Raw genomic sequence first — 20,470 nt, forward strand, 5'->3', positions numbered from 1 at the left:
TTTGGAGTATGAACACCCTCAGATTTGCGTTTTTTCTGTCGGCACTTGGCTTTCTCGTGTGCGAAGGAGGTGAGTGGGAGAACAGCAGTGGCTTAGACTGGGGGCTGCGGGGTCTTGTGAAGTTAGAATTTCTGTATCTGTTCGTTTTCTTATATCATTGTTATTTTTTTGGTTATTTTTTTGGACGCATGTAGCTCATAATATTAATAGTTAAATTAAACGACTAATGAAATTCTGTTCAGCTATTTTGAAACTGAGGTTTTGTTTGTGATATGAATCTGTTCTACAGGCAACCCATGTTGTTCAGATCCTTGTGAGAACAGGGGTGTTTGCACAGCACTAGGAAGCGACAACTATGAGTGTGACTGCACACGCACAGGATATTATGGGAAAAACTGCACAACCCGTAAGTATGACTTGAAAAATGCATCAAGTGAACTGTGGTGATTTGTTCATTTACTTAATTTATCTTTTGGCCTCTACAGCTGAGTTCCTGACCTGGATGAAAATATCCCTGAAACCATCTCCTAATACAGTCCACTACCTACTCACACACTTCAAGGGCTTCTGGAACATCATCAACAACATCTCCTTTCTTCGAGATGCCATCATGAGATACGTGCTGACGTGTAAGTCTCTTTTGCTGAAGGCAAAGTGAGATGGATCTGAAACTGCTTCATTACACATTAAATAATTTGGAGAGAATCTGATTTTTTTTTTTTTTTTTTTTTTTTTCCCTCTTCCCCTCCCCCTCTCTATAGCCCGATCCCACATGATTGATAGTCCTCCGACTTACAATGCAGACTACGACTACAAAAATTGGGAAGCCTACTCCAACCTCTCCTACTATACACGCACCCTCCCCCCTGTGCCCGAGGGTTGCCCAACCCCCATGGGGGTAGTAGGTGAGTAAACTCTCTCTGCGTCTGGAGAACCAGTTTTCTCAGATTTTTGAACACTGAGCAAGAGCGTCCATTTCATCACAGGACATGTACAATTTAAAATGCTTCCGTCTCTGGTGGAGTGACAGACTGGAAATAAAGGGAGCAAACCTGTCTCAGCAAGCCAAAACTAAATGCATAAGACTAGTTTTTGCACACACAAGCAAAAAAATATGAAGCGAGCCCTAACTGTTGTAGTGTAGCATCCCAGTATGACCACAGGCAGATTAATATATTTGGAAGAAATTAAATTGTTGTTTGTTTGTTGTTGTTTTTTTTTTTTTTTTTTTTTTTTTTTTCTAGCATTATAGTGTGGTTCCTTTACTGTAAGTTCTTAATTTTTTCTCCAGGTAAAAAGGATCTGCCTGACGCTAAAGTTTTGGCCGAGAAGCTCTTGATGAGAAGACAGTTTATTCCGGATCCTCAAGGCACCAGTCTGATGTTTGCGTTTTTCGCACAGCATTTCACCCACCAGTTCTTCAAATCTGATCTGAAGAAAGGACCTGCTTTTACACAAGCTCAAGGTCATGGGGTAAGTCCACTACAAGATCACAATACAGCCGATCCAAACAGAGACCATGATTTCTTAAAGATGCAGCATGTATTAATGGTGCTGTTTTTACTCTCAGGTGGACCTCAGCCACATTTATGGAGATACCTTGGAAAGACAACACAAACTTAGACTTTTCAAGGATGGCAAACTTAAACATCAGGTATGAGAAAAGACAGATGCTGGTTCGACAGCTATATGGTTCACACCACACACGATTCATAACAGTGGCTTCCTTTCCTGCGCAACTTTGCAGATCTTGGATGGAGAGGTGTATCCCCCAACAGTAAAGGAAGTGGGGGTGGACATGCACTACCCTCCGCATGTCCCTGAATCTCACCGCTTCGCTGTGGGCCATGAGGCCTTTGGCCTGGTCCCAGGTTTAATGATGTATGCTACCATTTGGCTGCGAGAACACAACCGGGTCTGTGATGTGCTAAAGGAGGTACACCCTGATTGGGATGATGAAAGACTCTTCCAGACGACGCGTCTCGTCCTGATTGGTTAGTTTAAGAGGGTTTTTGTTTTTGTTTGTTTTTTTTTTTTAACATCTTCACAGTTAAAATAATGAACTTGCTGTACGGTTGCTGGGAAAACAGTTATGAGATTATGTTAATGTTGTTATCTTGAAAGTTTAGAGTAAGAGGAAGCTGTACTTTTTATGATGTGGTTCATTTGACAAAATCCTGTTGCACATAATTGTGCATTTCAGGAACAGGATATACTGAAAATGCACAAATGCATTTTTAACTTTAAAAATGGGAACTGCTCTCTTTATTTCGTGTCTTATATAACTTTCTAATGTCACACTCTCAAATTGCATGATTATCTATGAACAATGAGGTTCATTGTGGAGTGGAGAGGAACTAGAAACGTTTATAATCTGAAATATTCAATCATTTGTCATGCAGGTGAGACCATCAAGATTGTGATCGAGGACTATGTGCAGCACCTGAGTGGCTATCACTTCAAGCTCAAGTTTGACCCTGAGTTGCTCTTCAACCAGCGCTTTCAGTACCAGAATCGCATTGCCTCAGAATTCAACACCTTGTATCACTGGCATCCACTGATGCCTGATAATTTCCACATTGAAGAGAAAGATTACAGTTACAAGCAGTTTGTCTTCAACACCTCTGTGGTGACTGAGCATGGCATCAGGAATCTGGTGGAGTCATTTACCAAACAAATTGCAGGACGGGTAAGAATGATTTTTTTGGCAGATTTTCATTTGAAATTGTTACTTTACTGCTGCTATGAAAACTAACTTTTCATTTACATTGTAGGTTGCTGGAGGCCGTAATGTCCCTGGACCAATCATGTATGTGTCCATTAAGTCCATAGAGCACAGCAGACAAATGCGTTACCAGTCTCTGAATGCCTACAGGAAACGGTTCAACATGAAGCCCTATAGCTCTTTTGAGGACATGACAGGTGAGATAAAGTTGAGATAAATCCAATACAAAGAGTAATAATTTGCATGAAGTAAAAAGAAATTTTCCTCAGGCCAAATTAGGGCTGCATTATTAACAGCATTGTCATAAACTGATTGTAAGGATTAAATCATAGGATGAAATGTTATGCTTTTTTTTTTAACATGATTAAGGACGTAGACTTACTTTCAGTCGTTACCAGCTGTAGAGCTTAAGAATTTATTTCTGTGACTCTAAAAACCAGATGTTTGTCTCATCTTGATAGAGTGTAAGCAGAATGTCATCACAGAGAGTAAGAGATAAACAGAATATAGAGACCTCTTACTTCAAAGAAGGTTTAAACTCTGCAAGAATAGTAGTTTTGAGGTCAATTAAAAATGAACGATGAACTTGTGAGTAACTCTTCTTTGAGAAAAAGAGAGTAAAAGCAAGAGAAGGAGGGATTTTTATCGAACGTGCTTGACTCAGCCAAAATACAGAGTTGATATTTAGATTAGCCATGAGCTTTGCAGCTGCTGCACTAGTGACAGAGGCCAGATTGAATCACTAAGTAAACTGTTTTTCCACTTTGTGTTCGTCAGGAGAAACAGAGATGGCCACTGTGCTGGAGGAGATGTATGGACATGTTGATGCTGTGGAGCTCTACCCAGGCCTGCTGGTGGAGAAACCCAGACCGAATGCCATCTTTGGGGAGACCATGGTGGAGATGGGTGCCCCATTCTCCCTCAAGGGTTTAATGGGAAACCCCATCTGCTCCCCAGAATACTGGAAGCCGAGCACCTTCGGAGGTAGCGTGGGCTTCGACATTATCAACACTGCCTCCCTGCAGAAGCTTGTTTGCAACAATGTCCAGGGCCCGTGTCCAGTGGCATCCTTTCACGTGCCCAATATTAAAGAGACAGGGTCCATGATCATCAACTCAAGCACATCCCACTCAGGTGGCAGCGATATCAACCCTACAGTCATTTTGAAAGAAAGGACTACTGAGCTCTAATGTTTTGTTTCACTAGGTTTTTAATATATTGAGACATAAATATTTATTTATTTATTTATTTTTGTATTTATTTCCAACTCTATTTATAATACAATAGAAAAATATTTTTTTTAATAGACTTGTGTACATTTTTGGCTCATTTTCAAAAACAAGGCCTGAGCCAGTTTATTTATTGAAAGAATCAATGTATGATAAGAGTGTAAGAGTAATATAATGACCTCAGTCACTAAATCTTGATACTTGAAGATTAGTTTACAATATAAATTATTTTATAGAGTATGTTACACTGCATTCCTTAGATTACTGCTGTTCTCCCATTCATGTTGCTGCAGTTGTATGGTTAGAACATTGAGCTGTTTCAACAGACAGTGATACATGAGTACACTATAGTAGTGATGTTCACAGTTTACTATATGACCGATCCTGTCTCTGTTAATCAGATTTAATGTAATAGTAAAATCCTATTTCAGTATTGTTTCACAGGCAACAGGCAACTTTATGCTTAATGCTATGTTTTCCCTGAAGGCATTTGAAATGGCATTGATAACATTATGCCTAAGCTGCCCTGTTGTTTGTAATTGTATTCTTGTTTTATAGAAATTTTAATTTGATTTCATAGCAAATGTTTTGCATTTCTTTTTTTTATCAATGCCTTGTAAGATTGACATCAATAAATACCACTAGGCAACTGTCAACATTTTTCAGAAATCTATTGCTGTTTGTGTTTGTTGTCAAGTTCAACATCATTACTTATATAAACTTGTATTGATGCTTCAAGAGCAGACCAGGTTTTCCATCTTAAAGAACCAATGTAATCCAAGTCATGGGTAGGTTTGAAAGTTTGTATGCAATCTATGGTCGAATGGAAAAAAATAAAAATAGAATATATAATTTTCTTTTTTTAAATAATGCTACCTTCTTTGAAACAAACTGGAAATCAATTTTACTAAAACACAAAAGCAGACAGAAACAGTACAGTCTTGTGCTTTCCTTACAGTCAACATAAGACCGCTGTTAAGAACTTACATGCACACACTAAATCTGACACATTCCACAGATATTTTAATGTAAGTGTAATATCATACTGCTGTGTAGCTCATTTAGAGCTGTATGCATTTCAAAATAAATTTTCAGCTTTTCCGTGGGTAAGATTAAGAAGGAAAAACATTTTACCTCATATAAATACGTATCAAGTCCTTCTAAAGCAAACTAAAGAATATTTCTGATTTTACCAGCTGGGGTGTTTCACCAGAATTTTTTATTCTATTTTCATGTTATATGCATAGAATTTGCATATATGAAAATGGAAAATTACGGAAGCATAGTGCTGCCACGTCAGTAAAAGAAAAAAATATCAGTATCCCCTTATAACATAATAAATTGTGATAAATAGTATATTGTTCTAACAGTAAAATATCACGTTACAATCTGAAAGGTTTATTGTTCTAACTTTTCACGTTACAACATGATACAGATTTTTACTGACGTGGAAGCACTACGCTTCCGTAGAAAATAGAGCAGGAGGAGCTACATTTTCACTACGATAACTTGTTTTCTAACGTAGTTTTTAGTCATCCATTACTTCAAAATTAAAATGTACAGAATAGCTTCTAGTATTTTACAACTTTTAAAAATGTGTGCAGGTTTCACAATTCCGTCAGAAGAAATTCCAAAAGTTGGGGGTAAGCGTGTAAAATATATTCAGCAGAATTTCAACCAGTGTGTTGATTTAAAGTGGATTTTTTTTTTTTTTTTTGTCATGTCTTGCAAGATATATAAAAGTCTAGTTAAATTCCAAACTCGGACAGCAGTTGCTTGATTATTGACCACTAAATTACTAAAACAAGTCCAATTTGTTCATTGTATGAAATTGAATGAAGAAATTACTGATTAATTATCAGGCTAAGGTAATTGCATTTCACAAAGGAAATCAATTCTAAATCTCAATGAACAGATGAGAAAATTATAGTATTTTAAATGTACAGTCGACAAATTGTTGTGTATTTACCGTAGAGTTAGGACAACAGCTTACTGTGTTGCAGATGAATTTCACCCTTTGCATGTAAATTAAGTCTAATCTGTCATTTAGCAATAACAGTAAATAACTAATATTTAACAGCACTAAACAGCATTTGTATTGTACTGCTGTAATTGAATGTCAGATTACAACAGTATATTACTGCGTTCTATTACAATTGTAAAATGCTGGTAAATACTCATCCCTAATGAACAGTTAATGCTTGGTTAACAAACCGTTATTTAAGGGTATAACAGTTTATTCCTTCATGTGGTGAAAACAGGGTTCAACAACAATCCGTTTGCGGGTCACAGAGGGTGCTGGAGCCAATCCCAGCTCACTCTGGGTGAAGGTGGGGTCACCCTGGACAGCTCACCAGTCCACCACAGGGCCAACACACAGAGACAGACAGAGACCAACAACCACTCACACTCAGACCTACAGACAATTTAGAGTCACCAGTTAACCCAAACATGCATTTCATGGGAGAAAAACTGGAGAGCCCAGAGGAAACCCACACAGGCAGACCAGTACTGACCCAGGCCAGTACCTAACAACAACTATTCTGCTGTGCTGCCTATCATTATATAGAGTTTTAAAAATATACTTATGAAGTTAAATAAGTTATTGGTGAAATTACAAACTGAGTGCTCTGTCACTTCTGTTTCTTAGTTCTTGAAAACAGCATCAGTCTCCTTCAATAGCTTAATCTGCTTGACTAGCAGGGTTAGTGATCCCAGCCTACTGGGCCCCCAAATACGGTAATAAACTGTTAAAGTAAACTCCAGAAGATGCTCTGTAAAACTACCATAACCCACAGTTAACCCGCTGTCCTGTACAGTAATTCAAAATACTCATTATACTGTATAGTAAGTATAAGTAAGTGTGGTGTAAAATTACCACCACACTTACTGTTACTCTGCAGTCTCATAGTGAAATGTGAAATCCAAAATACGGTATTCATTCATTCATCTTTGACCGCTAATCCCTTTCCGGGTGGCAGGTGGTGCTGGATCCCAGCCAACACTGGAACAGGTCAACAGTCCATTAAATTCAACACAGAAAGGCCCCAGGTCTGGGAACGGAACTCACAACCTTCTTGTTTTGCGGCAACAGAGCTATCCACTATGCACCAAAATACATTATTATACTGTTAAAATAAAGTACTGTAATAAATAAATAGTAAAATAAAATAATTAATATAATAATTAATTAATAATAATAATAAATAAATACTGGCATCCCTGCTGCCAGTATTTTGCTGCTATTCATTACAATGTAGCCACTAGATAAAAGAGTTATATTAATAAGTTACTGATGTGAAATCAACAGGTGGAAGCCGGCAAAGTAGCAAATTAAAAAAAAAAATTTGTGTACACTTTGTGGATTTGGAATGAAATGCTGACATGCCAGGCTTTCACCATTATTTCAGGTCAACAGACGGCTTTCTGCGGGATGTATTGGCTTGCGTCAAAGCTTTCTCCAAAACATCACACCAAGCAGTGCCTTCACACCCATAAGTTTCTCTAACATGCAGCCAATCACTGATGCATGTGAGTCTTCATCTGGGACTATTTGTTCAGCCCACTCAGAATAAAAGTATCTGCCCAATTATGTCACCCTACAAGTTTAAGTGTTATGGATATATGAATGAATGAATAGCACCACATAATAAATCAATGAATGGGTTATTTGACACAGCAGGTGAATTTTACTCAAAGCATTGCATTAAATGGCATATCTCCAGGGCTATATGTTTTTTTGTTTTTTTTGTTGTTGTTGTTGTTCTTTTTATCTCACCCACACTCTCAGCACACGTACCACACAACTTTGTTTAGCTACGCTGAAAGCTTTCACCTTCCAGGTCATCAATATAACATGTTGACACTTGTCAGGCTAACAGAAATTAAAGGCGAGAAATTCAATGGTTCCTATTCCTCAGGCAAAATAAGAATATTCCGAGCAACAGTATCTGTGTACTGTTCTGTTTTGACATTACGGAACTTTTTACGACATTAAATAACAACACTACATAGATGAAAATGGAGGAATGACTGCATGGAGCTGTCAGTATTATGCACGTCACACATTCTGTCTTACTGTAAGTCAATGTATGCTTCACTGGGAAAGGATGCAGAGGAATAAAATGGGTCATTTACGGTATATGCGGTGCGACGCAAAGCTCCCATGCCAGAAGCATGCGGGAAATATGTTATTTTTCCAGGGTACCCAGTCCAAAACAAACATGGTGGAAAGAATGTCGATGTGGCTGGTGGCACAAAGGGGTGAGTAAGAGACCAGTTATCAACCAATCTAAACACAGACGTGACAAGCTAAATTTTCCCATCCATTCACACATTTCCACAAAGATAGAACATTCACTCGTCCCCCTCGCGCTGATTTGAAATGAAAAATGTCACGTGCATCAGTTGTCATCTTTATTTAACCTGATGGGCAGCTCCACCTCCATCGAACAATCTTTATCCTGCACTTCAAAGACCAGGCATGGGATTCCCTGTCAGAGGGACTTGGCCCAATAAAGCATTAAAATGACCTAATTATGTGCGCACATTATTTGCACCCTTACTGTCATTCACTCTAGGACGAGCAATATTATGCCATTGTGCATCAGTGTGTGGCATGTTCACGTCCTGGCCTGTGAGGCTGAGCCGGGGAACACATTGTGCTTTGTGCGGGTTTAATGACCATGAACAGACTATGGGCCCTGGTGTGGGAGGAGATCAGCGGACTTCAGTGTGTGTTTTCCCTCCGATCACCCCCTAACCCCTTTCAAAGCAGACCCCATATGGTGGCTGTGATCCAAGATCAGAAATACGTGACGCCTTGCATGTGGCAGAACCTGGAGTCAAGCGAGAGCTGGCACCTGACCCCGTCTGCACGTGATGAACTGGCACTGACCGACCGGATGTCTCTCATCACCTAAATGGCATAATCACTCATGTACATTATTTGAGCTTTTTCAACTGTCCTGTACAATTGTTGAAAGCCCTGCTTTTTGGAACAGTGTACAATATTAATGATTGCAAAACAAAGAATGTAAGAGAGGTCACTTGAATCGATGAGCCCGCAGTGAATTATTGAATAATTATGATTTGCACCTCTCATGTTTCAAGAGCTTTATAGGTGAAGCTCATTGCACAGCAGTGTGGCTCACAGCTGTACTGTTTTATTTCTCACTGGTTCCACAGAGTACTGAGCTGGCCAAGAGCAGTTTTCAATTTAAAAAAAAAAACCTACTGAACACTGTCTGCTATGTCTTAACATAGCAGAGGATTTAGCATCTGAAGAGGCAGACTGTTTCTTCAGGAATGGAGATGGAGCTCAAAGCAGAGAAAAGAATGAACATCAGAAACTCTTCCCCAAATGAAAAATGATGCTGCTCTGCAAAGGCGCATCAGAGTTTTCATGTGGCAGGAAAGGAAAAGGGGGACAGTACACTAATTCTCAGATAGAGCGGAGGACAGGAATAAAGAGATGGAAGGAGAACAGAGACAACATCCGGTCAGTGAGGATGTCTCGCGTAGTGGCGAGTAGCCAGGGAAATTTATTGGATGGACACCAGGCGGTTTGTCAAAAACCCAAGCTGAATCCGAATCTTTCTGTGTAAAGAACCGATGATCGATAGCTGAAAATAGTTGTCACTGATTTTCTGATGATCAACTAACAACTTAGCCTTTTTTTTTTTTGAGTTTGAGCTGACTCTGTGCAAGCAAAAGAAGTATTGTGGAGGTGCTCAAGAGCTGCAATGGGAGGAAATGCTTAGGCAGGTGTGGAATAATACAATTATTATTTTGTAATAAAATATATAGATAAATAATACATATATTATAAAAAATGTTTATATTTCAAATATGGTGGTCACAAGTTTGCCTGTAACCCATATCTGAGTAGGATCTGCTGTAATATCCTGAGGAATCCTACGATGGTGTGTTTTGTAGCTGTCAGGGAAACCTCGTTACCTCAGGGAAGATCTCGATTTGTCATTTCCAGTAATGTAATTCTTTCAAAGTGATGTGAGTTTCACTTCAGTTTTGACACCCTCACACTAAATATTTTCCATGCTTTAATAATCACAGAATGGCAATAGTGACTATCACCAGAAAACATCTCTTCAGTGTGTTGCTGACTGTCATTTAAGATCTTTATCTGTGTGTGTAGTCATGATTGTCATTCCTGGCTTACAGTAAACTAATTATGGTCAAATAAATTCTGATCTACTGGTAGATGATAGAGATGTACACCTTTCAAGTTCAAAAATATTACTGTGAAGTCTTTGGTTAAACGGGATGCTATAAACAAGGGACCTAAACAAACAAATGTAAACATGTCTCCGCAGAAAGAAAGGAAGGTTTCAGAACTCAAATTAAAAATGAAACAATGAATTTCGGGAAGGTGGATGGTGTCTTTGAGCCAGAAAAAACACTTGGCATCACTTTGTTTCCAGATCCGACCTGCCTGCATGTTTTGTATGACGTGTGCATTACAGGACTGTTGTGTGGACAGAAACTACCTACACTATCTGAAAGAGAGCCTTTTAAGGTCATCCAGAGGATGAGGGAACCTTCCGTATCAACAGCACTGAGTGACAGGGTGGAGGAATCACAAAATAAAAACACAGAACAGATGTCCAACATTCAGAGATCACATAAACATGTCCTCATGTCATCCACGCATAGACATTTACTCATCCATCAGACATACACACATCACTGTTGGGCATCGCATGACATCAGAGATGTGTGAGGTGATGTTTGTTTATTGAACGTATTCTCGGACCTGTGCTTAACATGATCATACTGAAATCTCTTCAATTTGAAACAGAGCAGTTTCGAGTATCGTTACTGATGGCCCTGTGCTGTAAACAGAAATGCTGCCAGTGTAGGTCTTCAGGAATGTTGTCTTAGGAATGCCCTCAACTTGTTCCAGCACTTTCTACGTTTCCAGCACAGTGACTATCTTTCAGGAAGCCTTGTGCACATACCTCCAAACACTCATTTACCCATTCCACCAGCTGTCATTCATTCTACAAACTATCACCCGTGTCACACTGACTGGTATCGACTGTTTCTTGTGCCCTTTCTCACACATGACTCAGGTAGGTATAAGCATGTTACAATTGACTTGTTAAATATCAGTCATTTGATACTGAGGTTCAAAAGCTTTCCCAGGTTAGTAATTGGGTGTCTCGAGCTCTCACACGTTGGCACTCCTTGGAGATTTGTCAATCTCTTTGCTAAGCCCTTTCACTAGTACCTATCTGCATTCCACATAACATGTGTCACCTTGGAAATTTGGTTTGAATGCAGTCATTCATTCATCCATCTTCTACCTCTAAGCCGTTTCCAGGTCACATGGGGTGCTGGAGCCAATCCCAGCTCACACTGGGTAAGGGTGGGGTTGGGTACACCCTGGACAGGTCATCAGTCCATCACAGGGCCAACACACACAGGAAGAACATGCAAACTCCGCAGAGAAAGGCCCCAGGGCCAGGAACCGAACCTGCAACCTTCTTATTGTAAACAGTATGCCACTGTGCTGCTCCTGAATATAAACAATTGTCAGTAAATTATAGTTTACTAATTCCTAAGAATGAAATGTACAAATATCAACAGTTTCTTTGGGTTTTCACTGAGGTGGAAGCTGAGGGCATAGCTGCAGATGGAGATGCTACAAGTTATAATTTGACTTTATATAAAACTAGTAAAACTGTCATTTAAGAATACAAAACAATCTAAAGATGGGCCATTTGTTATGAGAAATGTAACAAATCATTAGATATGTATTTCCCAGCATTTTTCCCTTACCAAAAATTAAACATGTGTTTTTCATATCGTCTGTCCCAGACTGACTGAATAAAATGACGCATTTGGGTTCTTTGGGAAAAAAAAAAAAAAAAATTCACTCCACAGAGCTCTGGGATTTGGCAGAACACCCAGATTGTGGAAGCAGTTCCAACAAAGCAGTCCTGAATGTTTGTGTCCGGGATCAGCATGTAATTTGCCGTTATCTGATGAATGCGTGTGTGTGCATGTGTGTGAAGTTTGCATGTTCTCTTCCACGTACTCTGGTTAACTCCAGCAGTCCGAAAGCATACATGCCTACATTGATCAGTGACTCTAAATTATCCACAGCTGTAAGTGTGAGTGGTTGTTCCTCTTTCTGTCTCTAAGCTCTAAGGCTCTGTGATAGACTGGCGACCTAGCCAGGGCATATCCTGCCACAGCCAGTATGCTGGCAGGGATTGGCTCAAGAGGAAGTGGAAACAGATAAGCAGTTAAAAAAAAAAAGGTGTCTTTATCATCATTCTATTACTCTTATCTACTGTATACTATCTTTCTAACTCACCAAGTAAGAGGTGTATAAACCTGGGTGAAATTACTTAGAAATGTTTTTTCTGGATAGAGAATCTCATATTAGGAAGAATTCATCATATTTCTATAATGTGACTAATATTAAAGCTCATCTGGGCTTGTCCTCACTTGACACACCAGGAAACTTTGTACAGCTCGAAGAAGCTTTCAACCCCTACTGACCTACGTTTTATAGAATTTTAAAAAAAGTGTTTGACATTAGCAAGCCATCAAGAGTGGGACAGTTAGTAGAAGCAATATTTTTCTGAAAATAGCTACTTTAACTATATTCAATATTATATTGTATATATAACATCTCTAAAAATATTAAATTAGACAATCACAAACACTTATTTTATTTGCTTATCTACTTTATTCGAGTCTTTGCTATCCTCATGACAGGGAATTGTGTTCTACCACTTGAAGTTAATATGAGCCAAACATTGATACACATTCTTCTGCAACAAGCCTAACAATGAAGAAATATAACTCCACAGACATTGAAAAATGTTGATTGGTGAAATAAGTAAGTAAGATTCACTCTGTTTTCTTGAACATTTTTGCATTAGATTCTTCACTGAGACTCTTCCTGTGAAAACTTGGCGGGACAAGTATTTGTCACCGCACAGGTAGTCCATTACCTCAGTGTCTTACTTACGAAATCTGGATTATGACTTTACTTGTGACCTTGCGTATACAAAATTGATTCAAAAGTTTCCATGATGTGTAATATTTGTCCTGTGTTGTCACAACATGGGCAACAGGTAAAGTAAAACTCAACACTGAATGTATGTAATCAGAAGAAAAAATATACTTCCTTATATCGACAGTGAATAAGAACACCATGATGTCATATTGCATTATTCCTGAGCTAAAGCAGCAGGGCTATTTTGTGAAAACATGAATATTTTGATACATTAAAAGCTGGATTTTGCTATGTAACAATTATTTTGAAAAGTTTTTTCTTTATTTTTTTTCTTGAAAGCAGGCAATACTGTGAATATTTTTCTTTTAATCAACAAGTAAAATGAAAAGCCCATATCCAAACTGTGAGTCAAAAGACTCTATGATGTGCTCCCAGGTGGTTCTTTCCTGGAGGGGACAGAAATCTAAGAGGGTAAATAATTAACTTGCTGGGCACAATTTGAATAAATATACAAATAAAACTCCAGTTCCACACACATAAAAATAGAATAATATTCTGGTAGACAATAATTGTATTGTCAGTGAACTTGTCACTATACATCTTTTTAAATATCTTACATTTCTAGGAGACAAGGCTGTAAGTCAGTGTGCAATCTTTTTTCACTGTTGTGACTATTGCAGTGGACACAAAATAACAGTGTCATACCCACTGTAGAACTTCTCTGATATATATCTCTTAGTTTCTGTGTAAAAGATATCTTCTTATTATTGACAAAAACCTCCTTAGTTGTTACTCATCTACAGCAGACGAATCAGCTAAAAACTCCTTTGCAGAGTAAATTCAAATCAGATTTTTCTCTGACTGACTGAATTCTTTCACTTTTTGAAAACTGTTAAAGGAAATCACGTCAGTTTAATGAGAGTGATTTAGTGGCAGTCTCTCATGCCCAGCAATTACCAAAATTAAAAAGTCTGTAATGATTTTCTGGTCTGTTACTGCCACTGCTACAAAGAATTGCAACAGGTTGCAACTTATTTTCGACAAGCTAATGCTTCAGTTTAGTAAAAGAATATTTATGATCTTATTTAATCACCCTTCATAAAAGGCAAAAAATTCCAATGCCAAACCCTAAATCCTCCCATCACCACTCTCACATAGACCTGGTGTATTTTCCTCAAACTGTTTTGGGAGTGCAGGCTTTCCAACAGTTTGCTCTGTGCTCCTGCAGCACCTCCCTGTGGCAGGTTACGCAACAAAAAAATGCAGTATGCAGTGTTTTGTAAACTGTGCTTCACTTTTTCCTATTTTCCTCTGAACTTGAAAGGCAGAAAGAAGTGCCCCTCAATTGAAAACAGGAACACCACTATAACTGCAGATGACTAATATTTATGAATGGGCCATGATAGTAGCAACAACAGCTGGACAAGGGGAGGAGAGGGGTGTTTGTGGAGCCTCACGATTCCTTCCTCCTTTCTTACGCACAACTTGCTGGACAAGCTCTGCTGTTGCGCAATAGACCCAAACACACCCACCCACACACACGAATCTGAGGTCTTGCTGCTGATATTTAACAACTAAACTACTTTCATTTCATGCATATCCAAACATATTTATACATATATATGTATAAATATAGATACATATACATATACATATGCATATATATGTATAAATATAGAGAGAGAGATGAGAGAAATTCAAAGGATTGAGGAAAAAGGGTCCCTTGGTCCCTTGAATTTCTCTTATTTCTCAATGTATGAATAATGGGGATGATGAAGGTTAATCCAAAGAAGATGTGAAACTCATTGTTGAGGTTTCCCATGAAACATCAGTTGCTGCAAAGCTGGAGTGACAGTTCTCAACCACATGTTTTTACTTTCATACAGCTAAGGTTCAGAGTAGAGTAAACTGTCTTTAGTTAAACCTGTCACATCGTATTTAGGCAGGATAATAACATTAATACACTGCAATCGGTGCAGTATGTAGATGTCCACCTGCAGATACAGCAAACAGCTGATCTCATTGTCATTTTAATTGTAGTCTGTCTCTAAAATATCGGAGTTTTATGAGAGAGAGACAGCAGGGGAGATGTGAAAAATGTCTTCATTATTTCATTTACAATATAGCAGAAGATTAGCACTGCCACCTTAGGGAATTATTTGCTGTATTATAATCTCTCTGATGACACTGGGACACTCTCCTGCTCTTTTGAAATAATTTTTCTGCTCCACAGACTGAGTGACAGTTGCTCCAGATATTTCAGCCATTGTTGACCAGCCTTTGTCTGCAGGTGCTTTTCCCTGTAGTTTCACACATGCACACATTGCTCTGGTCAAAGTCATTGTCTAATCCCATTTTAAATCTTGTTTGTGACTCTTGTTTCACTGTCAGTAAGCATCTGTTTCAGCACAAGACAAATATTTCCAGCCGACCTGCATAAGCAGAAGATGACTGAATTAATAAAATAATAACACTGACAAATTTATGCTTCACTAAAGCATCACACTAATTTGTTATACAAGGGCATTAGTGTTGTCTTTGTCCGTTGTCATTTTGCCTGTACTTTGAACCGAGGACGTTCGTGCCATTTCACACGGATGGAAAGCACGTAGGAAAGAAAAACTTGGGCCCACAATGAATCATTGTAGGATGTAAGACCAGACACATCTCCGTGCACTTTTAGCTCTCACATGCAGACACTGAGGCAGATAGGCAGATATGTAGACATAGAAAGAAAAACACAATCTTTTCTGTGTGAAATCATGTGGGTCGTTCATGCTTAGTTCACCCTCTCCATCTCCAATATCAAATGTTTACATATTCTGAATGCTTTAGGCTTTGGAAAGTGAATGAAGAAAATCTTAACTTCATTCAGAGTTCTAAAGGGATGATTCACTCATAGTATCTTCACTTCTAGATAGGGCTCTGTGATAAATTGATCAATTGATAGTTTAGGATGATGGTGAATGAAAATCGGTTTTCTCTTTAACTCCGGATTCTGTCCTTGGGCTCCTGTAGTCCAGAGTGGGCCGGTTGTTATCCAATGTGATTCACAGAAGCACAGTGACGTGCAGACAAGTTTGCCATCTTGGACAGCTACAGTTTTTGTTTGTTTTGTTTTGTTTTTTTTTTATTTATTTATACAAACTATATTTACAAAGATAAACAAAGCTAATACATTAATACTGAGTTATGCAATACATTATACAGACAAAAGAAAAAGCCTCATTGGAATGCTGTTTGGTTTAATGGCTTTTGTATTGTTAATGCTTATGAGGGTGGTAGCATCTTGGTGCAGTTCCAGGATAAAAAGTCCATAGTTTGGTTTGAAGCCGGCTCATTTTTATTTTTTTTTTGTGCATGTGAAATGTATTTATTAAAATTGGTATACAAACCTCCTCCAAACTGATCACTTGTCCAATCGTTCTTCTGACATAGTGTTGCACATTGGACAAGAATATATTACAGATATTGGTGAGCCACGTACGGGAACTCCACTTAAAATAAATAAATAAATAAATAACTTCAAAGAAAGAAGAACTTATTAGACTTTGCCAACTTAACCTGAAGAGGAAGTTTGGTTAAAATCCCAGAAGGGAAAGTGAAAACAAAATAAAAGCAAAACTTGTTTTGATTAATTTCTTTGTCATTTAAATTTCTATTCAAGAAGGTTTTGTGATATAAATCCTTCTGGTGAGAGAAGTTTTATCAATCTAACATTTACCAGTGGGCCAGATCCTGCCTAGAGCTGATGCATTTCCAAAAGCTCCTCTAAAAGTACAATTCATTGTTCCTTTTCTGGCCTCCAACAATGCCTCAGTACGCTATACAGATACGGTCAAAATGGCTTACCAACAGAGTACACTACCAGTCAAGTGTCCAACTTCCAACTTTTGACTGGTAGTGTATGCTCTGAAAAGCATGTATTGGCCTTTAATTTGTGGTATTGTATTTTCGGCTACTGGGAAAAAAAAAAAAAGGAAGTGGACCCTGTAGCAGACAGGAGGATTCACCTCATTGTCACTCATTACAACATTAAGCATCATGCATGCTTATTTGCTAATAGTGACTTCATAAAATCATTACTCAGCCTGGTGGTGCAATGAGGGACAGTGGGACGTTTTCCTCACTACCAGGTTATCATTTCTTCCTCTTGAACTGGAAGAGAAAAGTCCTGAGTCAGAGGAGCAGAAATATGTTGGCTGTGGGCCTCAAATAAAGTAAGGCTGGACTTTCAGACATCCACTCATAGCATTATAAGTGCCTACAGTTGTCATAATATTGGAAGAGTCTTGTTTCCCGGTCACAAGGATGATTAAAATATGAGAAGGAAAACCAGAGGAAATCCAGACTCGCCAGAGGAAAATTACAGACCTGTAACTGCTTTCCCCTTTACGGTCCAAAACACACCAGTCATGTTTCTCACGGATTGTGGAAAGATTTAACACATTTGAATACTAGAGAAGGTCACAAAGGCAAAACATTGCAGGAACTTAAAATAATTTCAAAGATTACTCTAAAATATTGTGAAAATATTTTATCTGTAAATGCTAAAATAAGCAGGATCCCTAAGAAGTTTGTCGCACAAAAGACCAGCGCATATTTTAACTTTTCATTGTGATAGTTGCCGTGAAACGAGGAAGCAGGTGAAGAAAAATGAATCAAACAAGCTGGAACAGTGCGTCTGGAACGTGCTACAGTTGGCATTCAAATGAAACTTTAACAGTGACTCTGCCCCACACTGTATGACAGCTGCTTGATGAGATTGGTGGCAAAAATATACCTACCTGATTTCCACCTGTTAACATCATTAAGTCACTGATAATTAGCTTCGGGAGTAACCCATCGCCTGTTTGCTTGGAATGCGCACGTGACCTGTATAGTCACCTGAAAGACACGAGGGAGTAGGAGGTTCTTTTAATGTGTAAAACGAATTTCCCACACAGGCAACACAGGACTACCAAAGATTTTCTTTTTTATACTAAGTTGTTCATCTGCGATCTCTGAAGAGAAACATGTTATTCAGAAACCTCAACACGACTGTGTGGAAAAGTGAGAAGTTATAATTGTAAACCCTCTGAAATAGAAGAACTCCATGCTTTAAGCTCCCATAAGTGCATTATGGAGCATATGGTTTATAATATAAAAAGATAAATGATAACGTGCACCCACCCACACACACACACACACACACCAGTTTTAACACTTTTAAAGCATAAATTCTTGTATGCTTTTTAGATTAGTTATCACATTTTTTTGAGTTTATGGTCACTCTCTGCACTCACCAGCCCCCGTCAGCGAGCACATACTGGTCGACGTAAAAGCATATTTGCAACACAAACACAGTCATGGGGCAACACAAAACAACGGGGCACAGCACAATAATTCATAGAACACATTGTAAATCGAAAAATGCATTTAATATAACATGTAGAAGGAGAAATTGTAAAATTGATATAATCTGCTATACACAGCATGGATTTGCTGCAGCACATCACCCATAGACCAGAGGCAGACACATCTTCAAATGCATCCGGCTAAAGCAACATGTGACCCAGGCACCTGTGCCCTACATTATGGGGCACATCACGTCTGTGGTGGCATCTATGTGTCATCTTTGTGTGAAAATATTGACACTGTGATCGTCTGTTTTGCATACCGGTTTTGACGTGTTTTCTGGCAGACTCATGGACTATGAGTCAGCTGCACAAATTTTACTGATCTGTGACAAATATCTGGCAACATCTTACAGTTAGGGTTCTGTGAGCCAATGTGAGTACTTGGTCCTCTCACAAATGCTCGTAATGTCTTCCAGTGATTAATGCCACATGTTGCCTCACAGCAACAAGTTTGTGGGTTTGATTCCAGCAGTGGTTTCCACGTCCTGCATGGCCTGCATGGGTACTCTGGTGTCCTTCCACTGTGCAAAGACATGTCTTGAATACATGAGGTCTATCTGAAAACAGCCTTTCTTCTCAAGGCTTCAGAACAGCAGTTCAAAAACCAATAGGTGACATCTTGGTGGCTTGACACGCACCAAGCCTCTGCTAGGCTCCTGTGGGCAATGTCCATCCAAAATCACCATTTGGCCCTTTTTTTCTTTCTGACTCCATGTGAGACTCTATCCCTCAATCAGGAATGAGCTTCGTTAGCCTCTCCCCAAGTCTCTTCTCCTAGACCAACAGTGAGACTGAGAGGCTCAAGCAGGAGTTGAATACCGAGCACTCCTGTTATTCCTCCAAGACCTCAGTCTCCTGAATGGAGCTGTAGATTCACTACCAGTCAAACGTTTGGAGACACTTTCTCATTCAAATGAATAGGAAAGGGTCTCCAAACGTTTGACTGGTAGTGTAGCCAAAAAATAAAATAAAATGCTTTCAACAAACTCCCATTAAAAAAATTCAAAATCAGGGGAAACCGTGTGCTACCAACAGAGATTTCTTGGATGAATTTAAAAGGTATGCATTCTAAAATTCTATTTTTTATGACCATGTTTGGAGCCAATTACTATGAAAAGCAACAGTTTTACAGTGATACCAGCAGAGACAAGTTGCAGACGTGGATTGTGCGGCTGCATGTTACATCGGAATGATACCTTTTGGAGAATAGAATAAATCTACATCTTGTCACCTTCCTATAATAATGCCCCAAGTAATGTATTGACCAAATTGTATTTTTGCCTAAATCACCTCCTCATGATGCTAGTCACCTCTGGTAAAATTGCCTACATCTTCAGTTGAATAGATCGTGTGATTCCGCCCCTGTATTATAACGGCCTATGTCAACAATGTGACTTAGGCCTTGGTTCAGTTTTTGGTGTTTTCTGAAAAACCTGAAAAAAATACTTAGGCCATTATTTTAAGAGGGTGTTGATATGCAAATAGAAAAAACACAGTAAAAATGAACACTTTGCAGTTTCTCTCAAGAACTATGGAAGTAAAAATGTGATGAAAAGAAGATATTCAAAAATCTCATAATTGACCAGTACATGAAGGAAGTGTATGTATTTGCCTTTGGTTACAGAAATAAAAATCGAATCACGAAGGAAGGAGGCTGACCTCTGATGTTTGAAAGCAGCGTGAGAGAGCTGTCCTCGTGTCACCCATAAATGCAGGCCAGGAAGGTGGTCTAATGAGCGATTATCTTGAGACTCCAAATGAAGCAGAAAAAAGCTGAAGAAAAATGCTGTGCACACAAATATTTACTTATGTTCTGTGTCCTTTAAGCCAGAAATACACTTTTCTTTCATTTATTTCAGAGTTCTTTTCATGACTAGATAAACTGATAGCTATTTGGCTAATATTGGACTCTAAGCTGCTGGCAGACCTTTTTTAGAACAGAGGATGCTAAATAATCTGCTGCTAATTTAAAGTCAGAGGGTAATGAAACCTCACCTGACTTGTATCCTGTGTGCACCAAAATAAAAAAGTCTCCTAATCCTTTAAGCCAATAAATGCAGGATGCAGACGCAGAGGTAAAGGGCAGAAGTGAAATGCAGGTGCATGAGCTATCCCAAGAAAA

The 20,470-nt window shown here is 38.7% G+C and overlaps 1 protein-coding gene across 1 annotated transcript; it reads left to right on the forward strand.

The window, feature by feature from the left end:
* The first annotated feature begins 8 nt into the window (after positions 1-8).
* On the forward strand, positions 9-4,769 carry ptgs2b (prostaglandin-endoperoxide synthase 2b). The gene is made up of 10 exons (XM_029499199.1): positions 9-69; positions 290-406; positions 486-629; positions 762-905; positions 1,292-1,473; positions 1,571-1,654; positions 1,748-1,994; positions 2,403-2,689; positions 2,775-2,922; positions 3,503-4,769. Exons 1-10 carry the CDS (start codon positions 9-11, stop codon positions 3,913-3,915), a joined length of 1,827 nt encoding a protein of 608 aa, XP_029355059.1. The 3' UTR covers positions 3,916-4,769.
* Positions 4,770-20,470: the final 15,701 nt, after the last annotated feature.

Source organism: Echeneis naucrates, chromosome 4 (genome assembly GCF_900963305.1).
Source record: "Echeneis naucrates chromosome 4, fEcheNa1.1, whole genome shotgun sequence".
NCBI classification, from domain to species: Eukaryota; Metazoa; Chordata; class Actinopteri; order Carangiformes; family Echeneidae; genus Echeneis; species Echeneis naucrates.

Bases quoted from the DNA above. Each gene is read 5' to 3' on its own strand.
- ptgs2b (XM_029499199.1), top strand. From the start codon at position 9: ATGAACACCCTCAGATTTGCGTTTTTTCTGTCGGCACTTGGCTTTCTC. The intron at 630-761 runs GTAAGTCTCTTT...CCCTCTCTATAG, and splicing joins CATGAGATACGTGCTGACGT to CCCGATCCCACATGATTGAT. The intron at 2,923-3,502 runs GTGAGATAAAGT...TGTGTTCGTCAG, and splicing joins CTCTTTTGAGGACATGACAG to GAGAAACAGAGATGGCCACT.